Source organism: Blennius ocellaris, assembly GCF_963422515.1.
Source record: "Blennius ocellaris genome assembly, chromosome: 4".
In the NCBI taxonomy this organism is placed as follows: Eukaryota; Metazoa; Chordata; class Actinopteri; order Blenniiformes; family Blenniidae; genus Blennius; species Blennius ocellaris.
In genome coordinates this window covers 20,955,150-20,967,276 of record NC_137653.1, presented here as the reverse complement: position 1 = coordinate 20,967,276, position 12,127 = coordinate 20,955,150, and the positions used below count along the sequence as shown (strand labels likewise).

At 40.1% G+C, this 12,127-nt stretch overlaps 1 protein-coding gene across 1 annotated transcript in view; it reads left to right on the top strand.

The window, feature by feature from the left end:
• Positions 1 to 12,127, top strand: part of tafa1b (TAFA chemokine like family member 1b) — a 128,586-nt gene that overhangs the window by 95,977 nt on the left and 20,482 nt on the right. Inside the window, exon 3 of the mRNA XM_080495081.1 lies at positions 7,240 to 7,380. Coding sequence (XP_080351207.1) covers positions 7,240 to 7,380 — 141 coding nt within the window. The remainder of the gene's footprint in view (positions 1 to 7,239; positions 7,381 to 12,127) is intronic.

Genomic DNA, 12,127 nt, shown 5'->3' with positions numbered 1-12,127 from the left:
GGCTGTCATTTACACAGACGTGCAGAGGAACAACAACAAGCCCACAGAGGGAGAGAAATTGGATGGAAAGATGGACTGCGGTTGATGCTGCACCTGCCTGCCTGGCAGAACAAAACAGGCGTTGAGCACGCGGGCGGAAACGGCAAGTGTGTACTGATTAACTTGTTGTGACGAGTCCTTGAGAGGCTTAAGTTTTCCCGACTGCCGGGTCCCTTTCCTCAGCCATATGCCGTTATTTAATAACTCCAGCAGTAAGAGGGAAGCGATGTGAGGGAGCTAAAGAGAGCTGGAGAGTAGGTGACAGAAATGCTTGCTGATGGCGAGCCAGTGATTACTGCTTCTGGCCACTCTGCATAGATTATACTTGTTGACGCTGAAGCCGAGCCAAGGTGTAGTCGAGAGCGTTTGTTTTTGCATAGTGTGGTGACATTGTCACAAGTACCAGCATTTGTCCCCCTCACAAACATTTTCCTATGCAGTCACATCAAACGACCATCAAGTTGCCAGCACTCTTTGTCACTCAGACGACAAAAAGAAACTGTCACTTTGATTCCTGCGAGCTTGAAGTCTTTTGTTGTTGAAGAAGAAACTGCCAGGCTGCTGTGACCTTGACTATATGCACAGCGGTGATGTCCTCCTGGATTTTGCGTGGGCAGTGGTGGCAAGAGGACACACTTTCTTTCCTTAACTAAGAGCACAGGAACTTAGGTGAAAAATGAAGAAACTGTTGCTCAAGTGAAGTAGGAAGGTGTACTGAAATGTACTTTAGGAAAAGAAAAAAAGAATCTTCACATTTCATTTAACGAGATGTCTGTTTCGAGGCATCTTGACACCAACTAAGTCCAAATTCCTTCTCAGCCGTTTTCTTCCAAAGTTCATCCTGCCACCTCAGTGTTTGGGGAATATTAGCTTAACCCTTTAAAGGGCACTCATCAAAGTATTTGTATACTTTCTTAAAATGAATGAAGTTCAATCCCAGTGGGTGATTATAGGATTTTTCATGACTATTAGACATAAATGTGTGAATAAGGCCCTCGTGTGCTGTTTATATGAAGAACAAGAAAAGCTGTTTAAACTACGCAAAATGACAAACTATTCACCATTATAAAATAAATAAAACATTTCAAATTTTAATACATTGTGTACTGGATTTCTGTAAAAGACCATGATGCAACTACTTAATGTATTGTTTGCAAAGTAAAACTGTAAATAATACTACGACATAACATCAAAGATCTGCTAACCAAAATCAAAGTGAAAGACATACAACAATGTGCAGAATAACTATTCAGTGATGTTTTCTTTGATCTTCATTGATTTACAACTATCAATTCGGAAGAAACAAGAGAATTCAGAAGTAAACAAATATGATGATGTCCCCAATGTAAGGTTAGTATTAAAAAAACACACCAAAAAACCTACGAGAGAAAACAGCTCGAGCGATATAACCATTTTAACTCAGGAAGGAGTTCAGTGCAGGGGTGTCAAACATAAGGCCCCGGTCCAAAAACAACAAGCAAATGGTAAAAATGTCAAGAAAACATTGATTATATAAACCAGATTTCTTAAGAGTGGTGGACACAGAAAATATGCATCACAGTTATAGAGGTGTTTTGGGTTTTTTGACATTGTTTACATCAGAAGGTTTGAGTAATAGTGGCTTTATGTTGAGATCATCATTTTCCATAGTCATCTTTGGTTTTGCGAAAATAGACATTTCCATCATGTATAACCTGCGTCACAACAAACAAAAACTGTAAAGTTTAAATTTAAAGGTTATTATGGCACAGGGTAGCCCTTGAACTCAAATGTGTTTAATGTCCCTGGTTTAGAGGTTAAAAAGAAATAAGGAAGTGAAAGGAGGAATAATTTAACATCTCCCAGTTGCCTTCTTCATCTACTTTTTTGATAAACACACATTTTTACGACTGTTTTTTATGTCAGTCATGATATAATGAGGATGAATTGGAAGATCATTTGAGCTCTTCCCCTATAAAATAGGCACTTGTGTGAAATTGTAAGCTGTAGAGACTCCCTACAGTTTTGAGCATATGTCTCCCACAACCAGATACATTAGATACCAATGAGACACCATACCCAGTTTAAAGTCTTCTATTGAAAACCACAGGATGTTAATCTATTGCTGTCAGTGTTTTGATTTTCTTTTTTGTCTTGCATCACGTTCGCCTCTGTAAATGTTATAATGAATAATGAGCAGAGAATGAAAGGATTAAATACATTAAACTCCACCACGGATAACTAAAAGTTAAAATGTGTTTCTTGATTGTTTCTTGTTTAATGAATCCAGTTGGTTGACTTTATCAACTCAAATTTAAATCGACCACAAAAAGGACGAGAACTTTCAGGAGTGTGTTTAAAAACCACTCCTGAAGGGACTACACACTTCAGTCCTGCGCAAAGAGACATCATCCTTGAAACCTTCTCTCATGTAAAATTAAAGATGAAATAACACCACTAAAGCAGAACATAAGCCCTACAATTGAGCAGTTTGCCCATCAGTCACATACTCGCACACTCTCATGCCGGGAGGCTCCAGGAGAATTACTCTCTCCTGCAGTTAGCGTTTCTCTGTCTGTTTGAGATCCTCAGTAACTGTGACAGCAGTAATTCTAGGCTGTGTGACTGATGATACACGTCCTCAGTCCGTTTCTGCAGAAAATACAGTGGAAGGAATTTTACACTTATTTTAACTACATTTATGTACTTCACAGCAACCAAAAATTGTCACATAAGCTCCAGTAACTTCTGATATGAGGAAGCATTTAGGCTGAAACTGTGGTGTACATGCAAGTGGGAATCAGCCCATCCTCTCTCCTGCAAATTAATATTTGCTGTACCAAAACATGATCATTTCCAGTGTGTGATTTACACAGGGCGGTGGGAGGGATCTAACCCATCATGGTCGACACACCCTGTCTTCCTAAATAATTTTAGCAGGAGGATATAAAATTGTTTTACCTCTCATAGCGATTGCACCGGAAGGCCATAAAATAAATGTATTTCAAAGTCCAATCTTTTTAGATCTATAGACCATAAAAAGCGTGTGCAAGGTAAAATATTTAACATTAAAAAAAGTTAAGGCCTGCAACCTTCACGCTTATTGATCTGTATTTTAATTTGTTTTAATTTTACAATTAGAATTGCCTACATTGCAATTGGATTTAATTCTGTACTGTGATCAAATACATCAGGTTCCATTTTTATTGAAATGTCTGGTGAACATTTTGAGAAAATATTGCAGATTAAAAGAAATCTTAGACCACTCCTCAAAAAGACATTGATTTATTTCAAAAAACATTTATTTTGAGTAGCGGAGACAATAAAACACTGAGACCCATGCTGAGATATATCGGAGACGCTGCCATGAAAGCTTAGTTTCCATCAAAGTTGCCTCTAAGCCATTGTGTCAGGGTGAGATTGTAAAAACATGCATAATGCAACAGCTATAGGACATTTGGACATTTCACTGTATGTTGTACCAGAACGTTTCATTAAACTATGAAACTCAACAGTATTTTACCAGTCCGGCCCCCTCAAGATTAATTTGTGCTGTATATGGCCTAAAATGTGTTTCACACATCTGTGTTATATTTGTTAGGAAGACACATTTGTTGGATAAGTCCAGTGTTTCTAAAAACATGTCTTACATATATATACTGTATATCCTTATATAGTATGTGTTTCTGTTATTTATTTGTTAAGGTTTTTAACAAAGTGCCGGTGTGTCTCCCTGTGTGCGCAAATCGACTTGCTTGAAAATACTTAAAAACATGTAGCTGGCTTTGTTATCTCGTGCTCCCATTCCTGCTCCCCTATCTATCGCCCCCTTTTAGAGCCTTCTCTCATTAACAACTTCTAATTGGCCTTTGGGCTAAGCTGGAAACAATGAAGCATTGATTTCCTTAAACATAATCACCTCATCCAGTCATTTAATGGCTGCTGTCACTGTAGGCCGCAGAGAGAAAAATGACCAGTCGATGGTCCCATTGATGCCCTTCACCTCCCTTCACCAAAGGCTAAAGTGCACCGCCACCCACTCCATCTTCGCGGGTTGCTTTAACCCCTTCAACTACCTGACAGGCGCCGAACACTTCATCCATCACGGCGCAGCCTGAGCTTCTTGTGATCCCATGCTTACGCCACAGTGCCCACACAGTTACTGCTGTGAACCTGAGCAGACAGTGTCAATTATGATAGATCACAAGATACCCCGTGCATACAAACACACACACCAACAGCTAAATGCACGGATAATAGATGGTCATTTAATTCACCCAGAGCTTCCAGCTACCTGAATGGGATTATCTCTCGTCCAACTGGCTATTTGTTGTTTAAGTGGCACTAGTGACTGGCCCAGTAGATTCATCAGAAACTCATTTACACTCCTCTCTCCTCCGCAGAGCAGATGGTTCATGGCGATCACGCCTAACGTCCACCTGCTTGATGGCTGGACCTTATCACATGAATGAGATATGCTGCAACCCACTCCTGTGTGTGTGTGTGTGTGTGTGTGTGTGTGTGTGTGTGTGTGTGTGTGTGTGTGTGTGTGTGTGTGTGTGTGTGTGTGTGTGTGTGTGTGTGTGTGTGTGGTGGATACGCCTCCCATTTAGCAGCAATTCTACTAATCCTTCTTATGATTGGAAGGAAAACAATATATATGGCATGACCTTCCAACAAATGTATTCAGTCAAAAGTTTGAACAATACCACAGCTAGCAAAGCTGTATAAGAATGAATTATCAGTATATCCAAGTCTTATTGTAGGTTATTAGAACTTCTAAAATCTTTACAAAATTATATGTTTGGTATAGGTTTATAAAATAACATTGAAAGCAAGCTTATCAAATATATGGCAAGCAGGTAAAAGCTGGTCCACAGTATTGATTCATTTATTGCACCATAATGAAAGTGAATATTTTCATTTTGACTCCTCAATGTGTTTTGCAGCAGGAAGGATCATTTTAAGTGGCATATTGTTGACATGTGACTTTTTTTTTTGATTTAGCTTTTTTTAAAAGACAAAAATATTGTGAAAATGTGTGTTTATTAAATTTTAAAAGACTGATATTTATTTACACTAAAATAAAGAAAAAAACATTTTTAAACATTTTGAATATATATATATAGTGGTATAAAAAATTTATTTTGATCATGCAGTTGAATAATTGCTCAAAACAAGTGCTTAAATATAAAATAAAGAACGTCCTGAGACATGTTAATGGTGCAATGCAGCAAATGACAAATGCTTATGGTGCATATAATCTAGAGATTGAGCCTCACTGGTTTTACCTCATGCCCACAATTATTGACACCCGCATACGGGTCTGTTTTGCATAAGATTTCAAGGTGGCCTTTGTAGTCTGCTTATGAAGCTTTGCTACTGCTGACTCGCTAAGCTGTGATCATCATGTATGTTCACAGTTATCCTTGACTGTTCTCCCTGTATGAAGCCTTCAAACAAGGTGTGTGAATTTGCTAAAAAAAAAAAAAAAATTATCTTTATGTTTATTAATAAGAGTTCAGCATTTTCCAATCAGGAACCGTAACAAGCTGAAGGGATTGAACCCAATCCAGTATTCTGTGATGCAACTTTAAGTGCTCATTTATTTAGTGATCGCCTTTGACTTGAAAGTAAGTCTGTAGGTCAGGCAGCTGTCAGTAAAATATTCAACGGGCCAACATATTGTGGGGTTTGGAGTTTTAGCACTCTCTGGGGAATTTTCCGGTACTTTCACGCTCTGTGTTCTGCTTCCTCCTGCCCAGAAATATAAAACAACAAGCGTTGAGAGAGTGACATTAATACTGCACGACAGCACAGTACGGCAGGACTGCAAATGTTTGCCTTTTAATCCAGAAACTGGTCGTCCTTTGGTCTGGCCAATGCAGACATTGATGGGAATAGGAGAAGAAAACTGTTGCCAAACTTGTCTGGGCTGCTGGAAGCTCCGTTTCGTAATTCATGACCCGAGCCATTTCAAACATTTGCACAACCAACCCCATCGAGAGAAACACACACCAGTTGTTGTCATGCCAGTGGAAGAAAATACATCTTCTCACCGGAACAGAATGCTCTCTTTCAAACTTGGTGGAGCCCACTAACGTAATGCGCAAACAAGATGAAATGTGGCATTAGTTCTTGTCTGTTTTTTGTTCTTTATCGGCCGTGTATGTTGTAGGGAATAAGTTAGACTCTCCTCTCCTCGCCTCGCCTCTCTCCTGTCCTGGGATGAGCTCCAGTTTAATTGTTGGACGCTGGTGTCTGTTGCGGTGGCTGTCAAGGGAAGATAAAGAGTTTTTCCTGGGGCGTAAGGAAAGGGGAGAGCTGTGATGGAGGGCCTCTCTCCTGCAGCTCCGCTGGCTGCATTAGCCCCACGCTTTATAATTGTGTGAAGGGGGCACTTCTAGTGGCTCCCTCATTACTCACTGGCACGGCCAGTCCCTGGCAACCAGACACACCTTGTCCTCTAGCGCTCTCTTTTTCTGCCCGTCTCACTCATTTCAGGATGTCCCTCAGCTCCATCACCCCCTCACTCTCCCCTGGGCAATCCTCCTTATTGTTATTTTGACCCACTACTGCCATCGGCACATATCGCCTTCTCTTTTCAGAGACTTTTTTGACACTCTCTTTTGTCACAGGGGGCCCTATTGTACTGCATTTGCTCTGACTGATGTCACCTCTGCCTTGGCGTTAATACCTTATCGTATCACATTGTACAGCCAAGGAGTGTTATGGTACCCCGATATGAGTCAAATATATTAGATATTAAAATCCTCATGACTGTCAAGTCTTCACTGACAATCTGGGACATAATGATTCATCTCTCATCAGCCTTATTGACGACATATGAATAACAGGCACAATATTAGGACACTGTGATGTTCCTGAAGGAGTCACAGTGGGCTGATTGGTATGGAGTGAGAACAACTGGCGCTGAGTGAGAGGCAATTAGATGACATAATTGAGAAGCCTTGAGGGCCAATTTGTTACGCATACTTACAGTGTAAGTGCCGAGTGATTGTACTGCAGCTTGCTTCACCCGAGATGTGGTCAGGTTCACCTGAGCCCATCTTTCATTCAAATCATTGTCGCTCTTTGTATTATTTCTAATATATAAAAAAAATGTGTACAACCAGCTGACGGCAGCTTGCGAGACCTTTCGGCTTCAATATGATTTCAGTGTCGTGCTTTCTCCTAATGTCTGTGTGTTTGTCTCTACAGAGGGCGGTACGTGTGAGGTGATCGCAGCTCACCGGTGCTGTAACAAGAATCGCATTGAGGAGCGCTCTCAGACAGTGAAGTGCTCCTGTTTACCAGGGAAAGTGGCTGGAACGACACGCAACAAACCCTCCTGTGTGGATGGTGAGAGGATTTTCACTATATATTTTTATCGTTAGAGGAAAATTTGTGTTTGACACTGATTATTGCAGAAAAATACTTTCAGGACTTGAAAAAATGTAAAGTGACTTCAAGAGACAATGCGCAATGCAAAAGTACGCATCGTGTTTTGAGAAACTTCCTTTATTCTGCACTTCATCCATTTGTTTATCAGAACAATAGTAAATGCATTTATGTCAAAATCATTTGGAGGCAAAAACAGAAAATAAATGATTACAGGATTATGTTACATAAACAAATCTAAATGAAAAAAGGAAGCCTCAGGGATTCTGAGCCTATCACATTAAAATATAGAACGAAACCTGAGAGACTTTAAAACATTAGTTGACTCAAAGCGGCAATTTGCAGTTGTCTGCACGTTTATTCATTTACATTTTCATTGTCAGCGTGAACAAGAGCCCTTTTTGTTCTCACACAACAACAGTTATGGGGCAGTATTAGTAACTATCTGCTTGACTTTACAGACAACACATCAGTTGTCGTGATACAGTGTTTTAGACTTGAGGCAATATCTGAATGTTTCCCTGGTGGGGGTACACTCAGGTGATGAGCTTGATTAGGTCTGATTTTGAGTTTTCCCACAGGTGTTATGTCAAAACACAATTGTTTCAATGACGGATCTCAAAAATATGTATCTGATCTCACCAAGCTGTAATGATGTTTTAGTTGAACCTTTTACATGTAACTTTATCATTCCAATAGCAAAGTTTATATTCTCAGGATTATTTGTTAATTATCATTACAAGTGAATAAATATGAAAATAGTTTTCTGTGATATCAAATATTTATTTGACATGGTTTTGCTACTATTAGATAATAGAAAACAGAATTAAGATTTCCCCCATTTAGGCTTTGATTTTCTATCACGTTGTAGTATGTATGCTGTTGTACACAATTAACATTCTAATTGAGAGCATACTGGCTATAAGATATATACAACAAATGCACTGCTGAAAGGGAACATAATGAAGTCAGAACAAGCATATATTATGAACATGGATATCATCTAAATGGGGGCAGTGGTCAGGGGAGAGAAGCAGACTTGAGATCGCAGGTTAGCTTAACACAGCAAAACAGGTCACCACTGTGGATCCCTGAGCAAGAACCTTGACCTCCATCTTGACCTGGAGCACCCTAATGTGACTCCTCATCACATCCTAGAAATAGGATGGGTCAATGTTGAAAAAGGAATTTCCCCAAATGAAATATTATGTTAAAGTATGATCACTTCAGTTTAGTTTGTTTAAATTAAATACAGCATGGACAATCTTATTTATATTCATATAATAATAAGTTACCAAAATATGTCAATAAGTTGTACAATAATGGAAAAGCTGGCTGTCCATTAGGGTTCTGTGTCGTTCTTCTGAATGATAATGAATGTTTCCATGAAACATTGCCAGTCCAACACAGGCCAAACACAGTTATAAAACTGGACTTGAAATCAGAGTTTCGCAGTTTTGGGGCCCTGAGCATAACCGCTGATCCCCAGCAGTGTTGCACCATGACAACCCATTGCGCATCAATTCAGTTCAGTTCAGTTCAGTTCAGTTCAGTTCAGTTCAGTTCAGTTCAGTTCAGTTCAGTTCAGCCTCGTTTCCACCGCACAAAAAGTATAGAGATGGAACAGAGCAGTACGGCAAAGCGTAACCGGAGCCGAATCTGGTGTGTGTTTCCTCTGCAGAAAGTTCGTTTAAAATGACGCCGGGTTTAAGCTCCGCGTATATGTGACATTGCAACAGTAATCTCAACCTGGGTGGCTGATCTGGACCTTATGAATCCTCTGCTGTTGTTGTTTACATAGTCTGCTTTGCACGAGTTGTTTTGTTACACCATGTGTGGACACTGTCTGAGTCCAGTCGTCAAGTTCACATCAGAGCTCCGGCCAGCGACGTGACATGATGAGCGGACTCGGTAGTGCATCGGTTATGGCCGTAGCGTCTGCTCCTGAGTCCCGGTCTCTAAAAAAAATAAAATTAAAAATGGTGCAAAACTGAATATGTTAACAACAGAGGAATCTGTCATACAGCTGACATATAAAAATATTGAGTGCATGTAGTTAATCACTGACCAATCAGCAAACAGCTCCTCAAAATCAGACCTGTTCTGTGGTCCCGAGTACCCCAACGGAAGTGTGACGGAAAGGCGTCAACCTTTGGAGTGGTTAATTCCGTAAAATCCACAATTCTTGCGGTGGAAACCCAAATCGTACCGAAAGGGGGTGTTTGTCTTGTGACTAGAAATGATTAACAATTCCACTTGATAAAGCAAAAACAACAGTGGAAAGGAAGAAACCTTGGCTGAACCAGACTCAGAGGTGGTGGCTTTCTGCTGTTCTGACTGGGGTTAGGGGATAGAAGGAGAGATAGAGATAAGGCAGACAGACATATGTACGTGTAGTAGATGTATAATAAAGGGTCAAATGAATAAGCGGGATCAACAAAAGATACTTAACACACACAAAGAGCCACTAATTAACCTTATCTGCATGTCTCTCAACCTGGAGTGCTTACAAAAAGTCCAGATTCTAACCAAATATAGCAAGTGCAACAGAGCTCTCACCTGTACGTCAGAGCCACACAATTTAAAATTTGAATTAATTTTTTGTTCATAATATTTCACAACACATCACAGGCTATAACAAACATGAAAGCATATCCTGCAGCTCATTCAAATATAACTTCCTCAGTCGTGCCTGTGATGTTCCTAATAACAAAGGTACAGTCATCCATTAAGAACCCCCTCGGTGTTGTGCTGCCGGGCGTCATGAGAGATAGAGCATGATCCAGTTGGGCTGCCGAACACCTGAACCGGGAGCACGATGCAGATCACATTGCCCAAGGCATCACAGGCTGATAGAAATGAATAACTAATAAACACAAGTCAGGGAAGCTCCAGGCTAGTGCACCTGAATTACCTCAGCTGAGAAAAACAATCAGGCAGAAGCAGCTTCATACAGGGAGGGGGGGGTCAAAACCTGACAGGAAGTCACAAGCCTACTGAGACAGAACTGTGATGCCTTCTCACTCCACAGAGCTTATTCATTGCTCCTCCATCTCGATCTTTTCACCTTCACCTTCAACCAACATCAAAGTCATCTCTGACTGCCCTCTTGCAAAGGCATGACACCAAAACATCTTCATTATGAAGCGCGTTAACACCAGAGAGCAGACAGGCCTGCTCAGCCGGCTTCATAAGGTTGGTTAGCCACAGCCGACATTCAAAAATACCCAAGAATGTGAATCCGAATCACTCCCCTACATCACCTCGCAGACAAGAGAGTTTAGACTCATTTTATATCGCCTCACACTGTGTTTTTTTCTTTAAGCGTACGTGGCCTAGACAAACTCAATATAGCACCTGAAAGCCTTCACATCAATCGGAGACGTATCATCCTCACAACTAAATTAACACCTGGGTCCTGGAGGTTAAAAATGTTGTCTGAATGCAATGATGAAAAAGGTATCACCCGATGTATTTTTCATCTGAGATGAAAAGAGAAAAATCCACAGAAGTTGTCGGCAGAAGTTGGACGGAGACATATAAATGAATAAAGCGCTGGCTGAGACGTGGAGGTGGAGGAACTGAGGGCAGGGGTAAACACTTCATGCTTCCATGCCCCAAGTTCAAGCTGTGAGCAGATCCTCGTTGTTAGCGTATTGATTAACAAGCACCTATAGCAGGAGTGGTAATAAAAATGGAGATGACAAGCCACTGAACAGCACCACTACAACATTGAACAACATTCAGTGACGTGACCATTTTTATTTTTGTTTAGTTTTTAATTTTTCCATTAGTTTGGGAATTATCCTCCAGTTTTTTCGTATTTTTTCACCTGTTTGGAGGTGAACTGGTGTGTTTGCTTTTAACACCCAGTGCAGAATAAAGGCTGCAGGGCATATAGAATATTTTGAATTGCATGATTATTTATAAAAGCTCATTTGTAGTCAGGAGTGTCGGAGGATCCAAACACACACCATTTTGTAAATTAGGGGGATCTTTTTTTCAAGACTGAATGGAAGGAGGAGGAAGAAGGCGAGGCATTTCAGTCCAGCTCGTATGGTCAAAAGCAGCAAAAAAAAAAGGTGCTCATTTTCTTTCCTCAGGTCGAGTTCCATGTAAAAGTAGTTACAAGTAAAAGTATGTTTTAAAATTTAATGAAGTAAAGTTTTTGGAATCGGCTGTATGCATACACACATTACAAGTCTGTGCTTTGTTAAAATATACTATATTTGCCACAGTGAATTCAAAGGTGGGATCATTAATGGTACAAGATAGGAGAACTTGTCTTATATCATGCAGGTTTCAGTGACAAATAATTTTCTCAATACAATTCTTAAAAATGATTATATATTATTTAAAGCTTTTAAAGTAAAGCCTTTTTTTCCCCCAAAAGTGATACACATTGAAGGCAGAGGTTTGTTACAACGTGTCACTACTGTGACTCTCTGAGCGAGGAGTTTAAACTGCTTCAGAAGTATCATCCTATGTAAAACTTGTCTCAATCAGATGATCCCAGTGACCCAAAATGTTAGCAGATCAGAAACACTCTCTAATGCGGGGATTTCAATCAAAGTTGAATTCAGGAATGACATACAGCCCAGTTTCAACTTGAGGGGGCTAGACCCATAAAATAGTGGCCTTATGACCTTTAAATTTAAAATTTTAAAATTTTCTTTGTTGTTGAGCAGAGTAGACTTGATCAAAATGT